Raw genomic sequence first — 15,732 nt, 5'->3', positions numbered from 1 at the left:
GATGTAATGTACTGCGTTGTACTCACAAGTTGGGTGCATGTAATGTCTGCAGGGCTGGGGCTGTGTTTGCGGCTGGGGCTGAGCCACCATAGGGGAGTTGAATGAGTCCACCACACTTGGCTGACTGGGCCCAGGGGTGGGCTGGGAAACATAAGCAGGGGGCCGTGAGGTGGAACCTGGGCAGCAAGGGTCAAAGGCTGAAGTGCTGCCATGGAAACTCGCCCCGCTGTTTCCACTGCTCCGAACGCTGCTGTTGCTCAGGTCCACTGGCAAAGTTTGCTATGAAAGGAAGACAGACATTTCAGAAAGAATTGGGACCAAATCTGCAGAACACTGAGCTCGTCTTTCTGAGTGAAAAAAAAAACCCATCAGGAACCTCTACTTAGTTTTTTCTCCCTCAGTCTCTAACTACAGTGCTGTGAGGAAGTGTTTGAATCCTTAATGACTTCTTTTTTCACATTTTTGTCACACATGTCAATGAAACTTCATTTAAGACAAAGACAAATCAAGTAAATACAAAAAGCAGTTTATAAGATGGTGATTTTGTAGCAAAAGAAATTGCCCCCTAAATCTAATAACTGGTTGTGCCACTCTTAACAGCAACAATTGCCATAAAGTGCTTGCAGCAACTGGCACAGAGTCTTTCAGATCGCCGTGAAGGAACTTTGGTCCGCTCTTCTTTGCAGAATTGTTTTAATTCGGCCACACTGGAGGGTTTTCGTGCATGAACAGTCTGTTTAAGGTCACGCCACAACATCTGAATCAGATTTACGTCCACTCTTTGAGTGGGCCATTCCAAAACCTTCATTTTGTTTTTGTTTCTTCAGCCATTCAGAGGTGGAGTTGCTGGTGTGTTTCTGATCATTATTATGCGTGTTGTTTTTGGTCAGCAGTGGTTTTGCCTTGGAATCCTCACATAAATGCCATTTTTTAACAACTCTCCTTCTTATTGCTGAATCATGAACTCTGACCTTAACTGAAACAAGTGAGGCCCGCAGTTCTAGTTGATTCCAGGGAAGGTTCACCACTGTTCAAAATTTTCTACACGTGTGGACTCAAGTGAACCCTCACTGTAGTTTACTTGAGTCGCAAAGCCTTAAAAATGTCTCTGTAACCCTTTCCAGGCTGAGAGATGTAAATGTAAATCATATGTTCTTGAGATGCTTTGGCGTGACCTTAAACAGGCCGTTCATGCTGGAAAACTCTCCATCGTGGCTGAATTAAAACAAACGGGCCAAAATTCACACCAATGTGAAACACTCACTTCCAGTTATCACAAATACTTGATTGCAATTCTTGCTGCCAATGGTGGCATAACCAGTTATTAGGGTTGAGGGGCAATACGTTTTTTTACACGGGGTCACACCTGAAAAGCATTTTATGGACATAAAATGATGATAAACAAAAATTCTGTATTGACTTATTTTTGAGAAGTACTAAAATGTGTTTGAGGATCCGAAGCATAAAACAGACACAAGACAAATATGCAAAATGAAACAAAACGACTAACAAATCAGAAAGGGGGCAAGTAGTTTTTCGCAGCACTGTAAATAAAACATTAATGATCACATTCACTGATTGATTCCAAATGCATCATGAAGCTTTGACAAAAACAGGCTCAGAAGTTGTCGTGGAATAAAATAATAACAAAAAATCCTCTCACTTCATTCACCCTGCACTCTACTGAAGGTTATGGATACTGTAGGGATATAACGAGTCCTCATGACAGAGTGAGTACAGCTGTTCTGTGTTTCCAAACACCTGTCAGATAATCTCAATAAATGCCTGGAATGAGGCAAAGAATGAAGCAACAATGAAGGTAGCTAAAAGCCTCTAACCTGACTACTGTAACTCCCCATTACTCAGACTACATCATTGCTCTTCAACATAAGGGTGATTCAGTATTTGGGGCAGTTCTTTGCTGACAATATACATTTGGATAAATATTTAACTTAATAAATTATTTTTTCCATAGCTCTGATCTTCCCTTAGCTCCACTTAAAATATCTCTGGGGTGCCAGGATTTCTTCATGCAAGAAAATAAACCTTAGTGGTCACGAAAACCTGGTTTGTGTGGAATCAGCGTATGCTTATACTGCCTCGCTAACAGCTATGAATCAATAAATATTGTACAAACAGCCATACTTGGTCATGGTAGTGGGCTGCGTTGCTGCTACTACTGCTGTTGCTGCTGCTGCTGACTCCGGCGCAGGGGGCGGGCAGAGCACTGGGTCGCACCACGGGGCATATCGGCTCCGGAAAAAGCATGGTGCCTGGGGGCTGCGGTGCTGGGTGGTGGGCATGATGGAGAAAGTGTTGAGTGTTGCTGTGGCTGTGCTGAGAGCTGCTGGTCTGCTGAGGGGACGACGCCTGCAAGCAACTTGGATGGGAGTGGCTCAGGGGCAGGTGACCAGGGGAGGGGCCTCCGCATGGTGAGTGCTGCTGACAACAGGATGGGAGCCTAGGCATGGCCACGCCTGCATTTTCTCCTGTTGTACCTGACAAACCTGGTCTGTTGTCATCTGATGAGAGAAAGATATATGAGAATTATTTTTCTTTTTAAAAATGCTTTTACAGGGCAGACAATATCACAGAGGACCACACAATACAGACTAATTAGAAATTGGCCACTAAAAATAATTGATTTTTTAAACACAAGATGTCTCCAGACAACAGTTGAAATGAAACCGCCTGCTGCAGCAATGTCAACATGCTGTGTCCTGTCTTACCCTCTGGACCTGTGCGAGCAGAGCCACTTGGCCTCTGTGTGTGCATACTTTCAGGTGTTGAACCTGGGCAGCTAGTGGAAGGGCCTGGGGCATCATTGAGCTCTGAGGTAGAGGCTTGATGGGATGATGATGATGATGAGGACGACCTGACTGTTTGAGGCTGAATCCCGCCAGAGGTTGTTGGCACAACTGAGAGATCTGTGGATTAAAAAAAAAACAAAATCAAATGGTAATCAGAAAAGATTATGTCACCAGAATAAAAACCAGCTGACTTTTGTCAGTTGAGTTATTGATCAGAAGTAGGGTGGGAATCGGGAAGTTCAGTTCCTTGGAAGTGTTAGCCTGCTTGCCTATCAATCCCCTTTATCGACTTCACTTGTGCTACAATCAGCTGATTTCAGTTTGCAGGAGGACGAAGATAGTGGCACAGTCTACAGTGTGGTTATGACATTACTTTTATTTTTATTACACAAAAGCATGGGAGCGCAAAGTGCAAAATCCATCCATTACAGAAACAAATGAATTAGACTTGTAACAGAACTTTGGCTCTTTGCAAGCAACTCCACAGGCAGTATGCTAATGCTAAGTTAGCTAGAACACAGACTGATGATAAAGCTGAGTGAATGCCCAGCAGCCAGACCGTGTACTTTAACAGGTAACAAGCAGATGAGGAGTTGGGCTGCTGTGGCGATTTATTTTGTGCTGTCGGCTTTGTGTAAATAATAAGAGAAATATCATATGTGTGTCCTCATTAGGATAGGGATTCGTGTTGGTGTGTGGAACCTATAGGTTTATATTGTTAACTGGTAATTGTCAGACGGTCTGTTTCAGGTCATTTTATAGAAAAATGTGAAAGTAATGTTAACGAATAGTAGTAATAATTAATTACTCCAAGGATAAAGACATTAAGTAATGTACAGCATTACGTTTAAGACAAGTGTTCTGTGTAATAGGTAATAATTACTTTTTTGAGTAATGAGCCCAATAATGATCACAACAAAGAGGGGAAACACCTCCAGCGTGCAACATTTGACCACACAGCACGCTATTAATTTCTAGGAATGCAATGTCTTTGATATGCTGCTTAGAAATCTTGGCCACTCTCAAAGCAGAGCCAGAGAGAACTTGATGAGAATCGATAAGGAATCGAATCAATAACTGATATCGATTATGGAATCGGAATCGCTTATTTCTTATCGATTCCCAAGCACGATTATGTGTGGAGGAGACACTGTGGTATTTGTGCACACTGGTAATGTCTGCCATACCATAGTGTCTGCAGAGGCTTAGCAGCCAAGTAGAAGAGCAGACCTTATTAGCATTCCAGTGTGTAAATACCATCTGCTTTTCATATTCACAAATTAATTTCCCCTCTTTCTCCTAAGAAATGCAAATGCTCTAATACTGCGTGAGGCACCATTTTGCTACCCATCACAGGCGCAGGCTGATACAGAGAATGACATCCAGGCTAAGAGACAAATACCAATACAAAGCAATGTAACAGAAAATAAAGTGCGAGATACGAATACACTGAAAAGAAATGCAACCTTACTGGTTTAGGTTAATGTTGTCACAGAACCATACAAAGCTGAGTATGAACTAGAATGACACTAAAATTTAAGTCAATTTAATAAATAATTAGCCAATTCTGTTACTAATTGTACGTTTTTTGGTAAAATATCGCTTTTGGTTCCACTCAACATTAGATCTTTGTCTGCTTACTTTACATCTCATATCTAAATTTAAAACACTCCAGAGATGTGCATGTGGCTTAAATTAAAGTTCTGTAACAACTTGACAATTAAATCCAGTATTTTTGAGTATTTTTAAGTTTAATTTTAAATGTTTTTTCCTTGTATATATTTTAGTCTTAGTTTTATCTTTCACAGTTGTAGACTGTGACAAATAAGTTACTAGAACTCTCGCACAGCTTGCATGAAAAGTACATTAGCTGAGTCAGTAAGACCCAAGTTAAAACATCGCTTAGTAATCTTTTAACCAGGCTTTGTTGAAACGAGTTCTGTGTTACCATCTTCATCAACCGTGAGGTCCACCACCTCCCCAGCATTCTGCCGCAGCGGTTGGATAACAGTGGAGAGCCTGTGACGTCCACGTGGCTCCTGGAGGCGATTCTGGGAGCAACTATTACCCCACATTCGGCCAAGACCCCCCACTGAGCGTGACCTGCAGAAAATAGACACATTGAAAAAAGGGGAGAAAGAAAAAGAGACTGTTACAACATGCTGGAGTTCAGGACCACCGGGACTATTCTCACAGCTCACTGAAGCATTTGCTTTACAAGAGCCAGACCAGTTCATTTCCAGGCCAGCAGATGCTGCTGCTGCAAAAGTGGATGAGGAAGTAAAAGTGAGCAGATCTGACAGAAGGACTTTGTGTAATGGCTTGTTTTGCTGCAGCATCTAAAACAGTGCATGGTAGGCTAGGGATGTGTGTGACTAGTCAGTGATACGTTTAAATGTTAGTACTCTGCTAATATAAATAATGGTCAATGCCTTTTAACTGCTAAGCAACCATCCACCACTAGTTAGCAACAGCCCCTATGACTCTGTGGCAGTAAGCTGTAAATGAGCATGCTGGAAAGTAAAACAGATGACAAGCCCTGCAACCAGCGCAGTTCTGTTATACTTTGATCTGCAGCCTGTGGTGGCGTAAAGTGGCATATCACCACCAGAGCAACACAGAACCACAGTCTGCACACGTGTGTGGACCTGCAGAGAAAGAATTACAGCTGGTGCTGCTAAGATAAGCCACACTTGACAAACTAGTCTCCTGTCTTTGTAAAATATTTAACATCATCCATTAGGTTGTGTAGTTTTGCATTCTTTTTTTGTTCTGCACTAATTGTTTTGTTTGAAACTTTAATAATTTACTTAGTAAATTAGTCGCTAAATAAAAAAAAACCAAAAAACAAAAACAATACAAAAAATTGACTTTTAGAATCTGCAGACTTGTTCTGCAATCAGCCTTGCATCTAAATATTCCCATCGTCTCCAACCACCTTTCGTTTTCCTCGAATTAAGTCAAACGCTGTGCTGCTCTTGCCCCACCTTTAGCCCATTTTCTTATCTTTCTTTTAATTTTCTCTCTCCAAGGCTCCGGTCGCTCTACCCCATGGCCTCTGAGACTCAAGTGAGAGGCCAGGGAGTAGCCACATTTCCCTCCACAGCACTGTAAATCTAGGTGATCAGAGGGAGGAGGGCATGACCTCAAGGGACAAGAGTCAAGAGACTAAATGGGAGTGCCGTAAAGCTTGATGCCATGGAGCTCTGCAGCTAGGGAATTTCACTGTGGCTAAATGAGAGATTAAAAACAGGAATACAGAGCAGCAGAGGGAAGGAAGCAACAGCACAGTCTCAGTAACCCTGATGTGACCAGCTCAGAGATTCCTACTGATTGATACATATACATCAGACATCAATATGTTACTGATTAAGTCATTGTTAGATTGACCCTTTTCCTTTTTTTTAACCCTTTTTAAGGAGCAAACTGGGGGCAAAAACTTGACTTCTGCCTGGCTTCACAAATGAGTCAATCCTCAGAGACTCACATGTTAAAACGCTGAGCTTCAGCCATTAAATAAACTTGTTTACAGTCTGGTACAAAAATAGATTTGCTCTCTATTGATAAATTTGCCCTTTGTGGCAAATGGCATCTAGGGGTGAGGCCACTTGTTGTCTACTATGTTTCACTCTGGCCAATTCAAATCACTGAACTGAACCTCTGGGCCACATTTGTGGTGTTGGTGACTTTATGAAAAAGCATTTTTTAAATGGAATTATTTGACACATAGCATGGCTTACAGTGAGTTAGAACCATCTTAATGAGTCAGTGGCTCTGTTTTTGGTTAAATCTGGTATTTCCTTAATAGGGCTGAACGATATATCGCATTTGCGATAATATCGCGACATGATCAAGTGCAATTTTCTAACCGCAAAGGCTGCGATTATACTCTGGACATGTCCAAATTCATGGGCTGCATCCTCCTGAGGCCGCATTTGTAGACCGATTACGTCACAGCGACGTGCCGAAGGCTGTCCAAATTACTACCATATCCCAGAATTCATAGCGCGGCCCAGCCAAACTCCAGTTTCCAGCAATGGCGGCCGCTACTAAGTTTTAAAATTACTCATACTAATCTTTCTGGGTCACAAAATAAACTTTTAACATATTTTTAGGCGAGAAAGTAGTTGTGTAAACATCAAATATCTGCTCGGTTTATCAAGATATCCCATATTTGCAAAAGTGCTTCGACGTTTTCAGAGGCGTCTGCTACCCACCAGCTCGACAGCTAGCCGGGAGCTCGAGGGTTACTGATGCGGCCGAGAACGGCACAACTCCCGGCACATCATTTTCAGATCACCGCGGAGTTTCGCTGCTCGGGTTAAACGTAATATATAAGTCACTTAGACAACCTAAAAATGTTATTGTTGGGCTTTTTTCAGTGTTTTGTTTGTTCGTGAGTAAATCGGTTTGGCTGAGATTAAAGTTATTAGATTAGATAAAATAAAACTTTATTAATCCCCCGGGTGGGTTCCTCCTTGGTTTTCACACAGCTGACTAAACGTCAAACAGAAAACTTATTAAACAGAAGTATGAGACAGTCGAGAATTTACACCAGTGTCTGGTTATATTTTAGATAGCAAGAAGCAGACGGTCGAGTTTATTAAACTCCACCGAGACAGCGGTGACGCTAATCAGAACTAGACCGTCCAATTTCACGCCTTTAAATTTTAAAGGCGTGTTTGTGTGTGTGTTTATACAATTGCTATTATGTTTGCACTTTATGTGTAATGTTACTGACTGCAAAGATCAGTAAGATGTGTGTATTTTTTATTTATTAGTTTTATTTATTTAATATTATTTTTTAATTGAATGACTGTCTAGTAGTTCACAGATGTCGAAAAACTGAGTGTGGTAAAGCCACTGATTTTTTTTATGTATATTTCTGCAATCTGCACATTGTACTGACTTTAATTTTAATGTTTACACCAGGGTTCCTTGTCAGCACTTTATGCTCAGATGTTTGTAAGCTAAAAATAAACTATTGTGTATGTTCAAATATACTGTTGTGATTGAAGAAGTTAAATAAAAATGTCAGTCATCAATTCATGCATCACCTCATGTCATCATAACAGAGGTCTGTCTTCCAGGAAAGAACAGTTTAAAATTAATGTAATATAGTATTGGCCATACTATATGATGTATTGCTTGTCTTTGTTTAATAATACAGAAGACAAAGACCTTAAAAAATAATCGCATATCGCATCGCAATCGCAATATTGGGGCAAAAAAAATCGCAATTAGATTATTTTCCATAATCGTTCAGCCCTATTCCTTAATCTGCTTACCAGGCACTAACTAGCAGGTAAATGTGTCTGTGTGATACCAACACAGAGTTTATGCACACAGCTTGCTAACAATACTAGCTATGATTAGCTCGTAACTTAGCACCTCACTCTCTTAAGTCTTAACGTGTTCAAGTCTGGCTCCAAATAAAGCATGGTGAGAACCAAAAGCTTACACAGGCAGAGTCCAGTGTGTGAAGTCTTTTGTATACAGAGTATCCTCCTGAAAAAGTGGCGCAATCTCATCACGTTACTATGAAGGAACTTTTCTGCAGCCTGAATATTGAACTGCTAACTGTTGGAATGCATCCATATTAGTTGCCAAGGGAATTCGTCATTGCTGTTTGAATAAACACTGACTGGAATCTGCTATTGGCTCATGCAGAGTTCATCCAAATCGCTGTGGCGATGAATAATGGTCACCCTGGACAACACTTTGTACAACATCTGTTTGAGCTCAGGATGTATGCAGAACACAATGCAAAGACCTGCATCCTCATATTTAGATTTTATGGTATTCAGCTCTTCATTTTTTGCATTTTCGTTTTAACCGAGTCCCATTTTGAACATCAGTTTTAACCCTAGAAGCTTTTTTAATCTGGTATGTTTTGGCTACTGGAACACACTAATTTTCTAACTTTTGGGGAAATTAAATTATTTCTCATGTTTTCCTTTTAACACAGAGAAAACAGAGAGAGATCACATGAATTGGAGGCCTTTGCTGTAAACGTCCCAAAATCTTTCTCTTTGTTTTAGCCAAATGACGTACTTGTGACTTCTAAGGGTATTTCCCTGATCTTGTCCGAGCAGATTACAAAACCAAATAGAAACTAGAAAGTGCATTTTCTGAAGAAACTGCAGTGTGAATGCTTGAATCTGAATGTATGCACTGAAATGAATTAATTACTGAATTTAAGTTAAAAATCTTGAATGAGATAAAAAAAAAACCCGAATTTAACCTGAAAACAAAAGTGCTGAACTGCTAAAAGCTGAAGGTTACACAGAAGAAGAAGTTGGAAAAAAGCTGAAAATGTTTTAATTTTAAATTAGAAAAACCTAAGAAATGAGAAAAGAACATTTAGAGTCAGAAAACATCTGAAAGAATATTAAAAGGTCATATTCTTTGAATCACTGAATGACTCAAATGTGATCCCTCCACTTGGACCCACACAGTTTAAAAAGTTTACATCTCTGAGCTTTGAAAGACAAGATGTTGGAAAAAGAACAACGATGGCGACGTTTTGAGGGTAAAATGATGGCTGTGACACTGTGGACACAGCAGCAGTTGAAAGAGAAGTGTTTAAGATGAATCTTGGCACAGTGGCAGGCAGAGCTCGTTAAGCAGGCAGGTGTGAGCCTGGTTGCTATAGTGACTGCACCCAATGGCTCCATACACACGACACAGACATGCACCTCACTTTTGCTGCTTAAAATGAACAGAAAAGTCAGGCCCAAACAAATCGTTCCCAAATTAAAAGTACAAGTCGTATTGACAAAATTCTTTCACTGTGAGCGACAGCAATGTCTAGTCTACCAAATTCTCAGTTTTCATGTCTGTGGAGTTTATTATATGGACGTGGTGACAGTGGAAAGACACCATGCTCTTCTGATTTTCAAACGAACCTTCTGAGCCATTTTAACATTAGAGTCTATGGAAGAGTTGGAGGGAGGAGGCTGTGCATTGGTGACATTTATGAAAGAACCATAACACCTAGTACAATAGTAAACACATTGGATGAAAGAGGACAGCCATGGCTACGTTTTGAGGGTAAAATCATACCTGTAGAGCAAACGCTGCGGACACAGCAGCAGTTTTAAAAAAGATTTTAAGATTATTTTTTTTGCTCCTCTCACTCTAGCAGTTGAGCTGCCTCACTCTAGCCCCAACATTCCGTCCCATACACACCCATTATAAACTCTGAAACGGGTGAAAAAACATCATGAAACTTAAACTGGAACTGAAGAAAAAGTATAATAGATATTGAAAAGATAAATGCAAGTTGAATAGTTGAATGTCTTGTCTTCGTTTTAAAGTTTGAATGGTGGCTCTATGTCAATGTATGTGGAAGTAGTAAGAGTTTAAAAATGAGTAAGTTGAATGAGGATTTGAAGGGTCTCCCCATTGAAATACATTATAAATTTTTGTTGAATAAAGTTGAATAAAATTAAAAATATAAATGTTAAAAATATGAAAAATGGAAGCAGTGTTGTCCAAAAGAATAGGAATCTAACGGTGTTGGAATGGTTTTTCTAAGTTGAACGGTTTTGAAGGAGTAGGATTACAAAAAACGTACGGAATACAGAATAAAATATAATAACTAGAAAGTGCATTTTCTGAAGAAACTGCAGTGTGAATGCTTGAATCTGAATGTATGCACTGAAATGAATTAATTGCTGAATTTTGAGTTAAAAATATTGAATGAGATAAAAAAAAACAAAAAAAAAAACGAATTTAACCTGAAAACAAAGGTGCTGAACTGCTAAAAGCTGAAGGTTACACAGAAGAAGGAGTTGGAAAAAAACTGAAAATGTTTTAAATGTAAATTAGAAAACCCTAAGAAATGAGAAAAGAACATTTAGAGTCAGAAAACATCTGAATGAATATTAAAAGGTCATATTCTTTGAATCACTGAATGACTAAAATGTGATCCCTCCACTTTGATCCACACAGTTTAAAAAGTTTAAATGCCTGAGCTTTGAAAGATACGGTGTTGGAAAGAGAACAATAATGGCGACAATTTGAGGGTAAAATGATGGCTGTAACACTGTGGACACAGCAGCAGTTGAAAGAGAAGTGCTTAAGATGAATCTTGGTACAGTGGCAGGCAGAGCTCGTTAAGCAGGCAGGTGTGAGCCTGGTTGCTGTAGTGACCGCACCCAATGGCTCCATACACACGTACACAGACATGCGCCTCACTTTTGCTGCTTAAAATGAACAGAAAAGTCAGGCCCAAACAAATCGTTCCCAAATGAAAAGTATAGGTCGTATTGACAAAATTCTTTCACCGTGAGTGACAGCAATGTCTAGTCTACTGAATTCTCAGTTTTCATGCCTGTGGAGTTTATTATATGGACGTGGTGACAGTGGAAAGACACCATGCTCTTCTGATTTTCAAACGAACCTTCTGAGCCATTTTAACATTAGAGTCTATGGAAGAGTTGGAGGGAGGAGGCTGTGCATTGGTGACATTTACGAAAGAACCATAACACCTAGGACAATAGTAAACACATTGGATGAAAGAGGACAGCGATGGCTACGTTTTGAGGGTAAAATCATACCTGTAGAGCAAACGCTGCAGACACAGCAGCAGTTTTAAAAAAGATTTTAAGATTAATTTTTTTGCTCCTCTCACTCTAGCAGTTGAGCTGCCTCACTCTAGCCCCAACATTCCGTCCCATACACACCCATTATAAACTCTGAAACGGGTGAAAAAACATCATGAAACTTAAACTGGAACTGAAGAAAAAGTATAATAGATATTGAAAAGATAAATACAAGTTGAATAGTTGAATGTCTTGTCTTCGTTTTAAAGTTTGAATGGTGGCTCTATGTCAATGTATGTGGAAGTAGTAAGAGTTTAAAAATGAGTAAGTTGAATGAGAATTTGAAGGGTCTCCCCATTGAAATACATGGGAAATTTTTGTTGAATAAAGTTGAATAAAATTAAAAATATAAATGTTAAAAATGAGAAAAGTAGAAGCAGTCATGTCCAAAAGAATAGGAATCTAATGGTGTTTGAATGGTTTTTCTAAGTTGAACGGTTTTGAAGGAGTAGGAGTACAAAAAACGTACGGAATAGATAAAATATAATAATAATAATAAAGATTCGAATAACAATACTGTGAATGCTTTTCAAGCATTCACACTAATAATAATAAAGATTACAACAACAATACTGTGAATGCTTTTCAAGCATTCACACTAACTAGAACAACTGAGTAGAATAGGAAGAATGGACTTACTCACACCAAAGAAAGAAGTGAGCAAATACTGCAATCTTTTTTTCCTTTTACCTTGTTAAGTCATTGTCACGAATGAGGTTTTGTTTTGTATTTTAAAAATAATAATAGGATTTACCACTCTGGGATCACCGGAAGAAATATTAAGACAGACTTGAGTCCAATGAACACTCATGGTAAGCCCTGAAAGCTGGTGAAATAACCAAACTACCAAATACCTTAAACCTATGGAAGTGTTACTGATGAAAACTAATGTTATTTAAAAAGCAAAAGTGTTTACTGCACTGTATAAAGTTAACTAGTAAATAAAAAGCATTATTATTCCTCATTTCACTTTTAGTGCCTGCATGTTTTACTTTAATACTTTAAAGATGAATATGTAACGTTTTGAACTGGCTAACTAAGAAACAAACTAATTAAGAGATGGCTTTGATTTCATTGCTTAAATGTAACAGAGCAAACGCTTTGTGCTGAGGGGGATTCCCACTAGCTCATACTGTCCTCGTCCAAATCAGCTTCCTCTGGGACGTACTGCACAATGCAACAATAGAGGAGGAAGCTTATTAAACTTCATACTTCACACATTGCTAACAAACACTTGTTCCTCACCACTGAACACACAGCAGTGAGGGTGGCATCTGTGGGTGGAGGGAGTTTGAGTGGGGGTGAGGGGAGGGGTGTACATGGTGGTTGTACTGGGGTCTAATTGGCCAGCATCCTCAGCTCAGGGTTGATCCCAAGGAGCAGGGCTTGCCACTAGGGATGGGCTCCTAATTAAGCAGCCCTGGGATTATTTTGTAAATATCTGTTTACCACTATGACCCCTTGAGTGTGGCAGCAAAGAGCAAAACAGTACATTGTAAATATGAACACTGTGGGAATGGGTGGCTTGGCAATGTCGAGGCTGTGCCAAACCAAAGTGTTGAGAGACACAAACCCCAGGGAGCTGAGGTTCTGTGCACTGCGGCAATGTAAACTGCTGGGACTGATGCTATGGGCAGCTAAGGCTGGGAGGTTGGGAGTTTAAAGGTTGGGAGGGGATCATAAAAGGCCAACAGCACTGTGTAAGAGAGAATAAACAATGTGAGGCATTAAGCTTTGCCCTGACAGCAGTATTGGCTGTGTATTCATAATTTAGGCCTTCCAATTCTAAACACAGAGTAGAAAACTTTCAGGAATCCTGCAGAAAAATGTAGCACGCACATAACGCTCACAGAGAGTCTCGTGATAGTCACTGCCCTAATATGCATATACTGAGCTGATTAGCAGAATCAGGGCAGGGACTCATCAAGGGCTTTTTTTTTTTTTTTTTAAATTGATCCATGTCAGCTACATAATCCTTGTTTATTGTAACTCACTGTGCTCTGGGTGAACCAGCTGCCAAACGCAGCCCACAGTGCACTGCTAAAACACTGGAATTTTCTCCTGACGCACGGCTTTACAGGCGAGTCAACTGCATGAACGAATAAATAACTGCCAGCCGTTCAAATTCATGATGAGAACACTGACAGCAAGTCAAATGACCAATCTGAGAGGCAGTGGGTTAAAAATGGAAACACTTTACTTAATTTTTTTAGCGTTTTTTCCCCACTTATGTCAAAAGTGCTGCTGTTGGTTTAAACCTGAATTTGGAGTGCCACATTTTGCACAAGCTGGGAGTGAAGAGAGGCTGTCCAACCCTGTATGGTTTTACTTATCAGGCTATTTATTATGTTATCTTCAGCTTTTACACTGCATTCCAGTCTTTTTGACTGGTTTTGGCTGCTCTAAGACTGTTTCTCTCCGTTTTCAGAATAAAAAGTATATCTATGTGTAGTGAGACTTAGGAAACCCACTCTTCTGCCTACAGAAGTTGTTTTCATGCAAATGCATCACACACAATTAAATAAATCACATCAGAAGCAGCCAATCACCCAAAATACCAAGAAAAAGTCACGATACAATATGTATGTGGGTTTTCATACTTCTGAATATCGTGCCTGTACTAATATAAACTGCATGTGAACATATAAATTAGACCACTGGCAGTGTGAACAAAGATTTCACTGCTCATTCTCCTGGCCTTTGATTCTCCGCCCTTCTGCTCTGCTGCTGCCCATCCCCCTTACAGCAGAGCTCATCTCTACATTCTCTAATGAGACAGGACATCTTTGAAAGTGAGGAAAACAGGCAGACAGGCCATGACATCGCAGGCTGGGTATACTCACTTCCAGGAACTATTTTTCATATATTACTGATAGACTAATGTGAAAGGTAGGAACAGGAAAAATATGGTTAAAGACAGAAAGCCAAAGGAGACAGATGGAGGTTAACACAGAGGGAGAGGTTTGTGAACTGAGCTGCATAATCGCCTGCATGAGGAGACAAGAAGTTATATGAGAAGAGAGAGAAAAGATTCATTGGGTGAGGAAAATGGAGGTGGGTGTAGTGGAATACAACTTCTCTAAACACACTGCTCTCAAATGTCTGTCTCTAACTAGCATCCATATCAAAAAGACTTGAGCATTATATACAGTGATATGGCAGCCATGATACCAATCAGGCTATGCAATGTATACAGTGTTTCCCTAAATACGGACTTTACTTGTGTGAGATGCCCAGGTATATCAAAAGTAGGATAAGTATATTCTGCATGTCATTTTAGCAGTTTCTTTATTAGTGAGTAATTCTGTTAGCTGGCACTGCTGTGGCGGTCCTTGATATCATTTAGCTGTCTCTCCAGAAAGTCTATTACGCAGTTGTGCACAGTCCAACCAGCCTTGTGCATGCCATCGTTCTGCTGTGGAGAACCACTCTAAACAACAACAAAAAGGTACAGAACTGGTTCATGTGCTGCAATGCTGAGCCCAAGAGGCTGCAGAGCAAAACTAGGACTACAACTTTCTCCGTACGCACCAGAGGTTGGTAAAGTTGGACTCCATCCTCGGGATAAGGGACTCAGTGTGGAAGCAGCTAGTTATTGTTGTTATTCTTTGCCACAATATAGCACTACATCTACTCCATGGTAGTTTTAAGCTTACATAATAAACCTCTAGTGATGTTAAAAAAACAAGTCTGGAATACGTTCTGATGTATACATGTATACATGAAACATGAATTTTAGAATTATTCTGTGATATGGGATCATTATTCACATTGGTTATATATAGTTTTACAATTTTAGTAGCATATAAAAAAGCGGCATGTCAAAGTGACTTTTTTTTGTCCCTGCCACTTAAATCATTCGTGGTGTAACAAGTTAACTATATTTAACTATAAACCTTTAGTCACGCATCTGGTTGACCTCACATTGTGCTTGACATATCTAGAAAGATTTAAATGGCAGAGGCACAGCGTAGGTGGCTTCAGGGTGATGTGGGTTTACAGCTATAAACATGTAGGCATGCAGCTCTACTAGGACTGGTTTCTCTGTTCAATGTAAGCAGAGCTATGGAATCCATGAGCAAAACAAATCAACTAAAGCACTACACACCCCCATCCTACAACTTCTCTTTAAGCAAGCAATGACCAACCTGCACTTACTCCTTTTTCTAGTTCTGTCAAAATGGCTACACCCACACTAACAAAACCAGCTGTCTAGCGCTTGGTTTAAGTCTTATAAGGCATTTTAAACTATCCTTACTGCACATTATCACAGATCAACCCTTAAAATAAAAGGTCTAAGCGAGCAAAGTGCT

The 15,732-nt window shown here is 39.9% G+C and overlaps 1 protein-coding gene across 7 annotated transcripts in view; it reads right to left on the bottom strand.

The window, feature by feature from the left end:
* Positions 1–15,732, bottom strand: part of rnf111 (ring finger protein 111) — a 41,537-nt gene that overhangs the window by 9,618 nt on the left and 16,187 nt on the right. For all 7 annotated transcript variants that reach the window (XM_085453453.1, XM_085453427.1, XM_085453461.1 and 4 more), the window contains 4 exons: positions 4,759–4,913; positions 2,730–2,927; positions 2,146–2,522; positions 27–279 (listed from right to left, as the gene is read on the bottom strand). In XM_085453453.1, coding sequence (XP_085309579.1) covers positions 27–279; positions 2,146–2,522; positions 2,730–2,927; positions 4,759–4,913 — 983 coding nt within the window. The remainder of the gene's footprint in view (positions 1–26; positions 280–2,145; positions 2,523–2,729; positions 2,928–4,758; positions 4,914–15,732) is intronic.

This window comes from Copadichromis virginalis, linkage group LG1 (genome assembly GCF_057382275.1).
Source record: "Copadichromis virginalis isolate Kocher_CV1m ecotype Utaka linkage group LG1, C_Virginalis_male_GT1.1, whole genome shotgun sequence".
Taxonomy (NCBI): domain Eukaryota; kingdom Metazoa; phylum Chordata; class Actinopteri; order Cichliformes; family Cichlidae; genus Copadichromis; species Copadichromis virginalis.
This window is presented reverse-complemented; position numbering and strand designations above follow the sequence as displayed.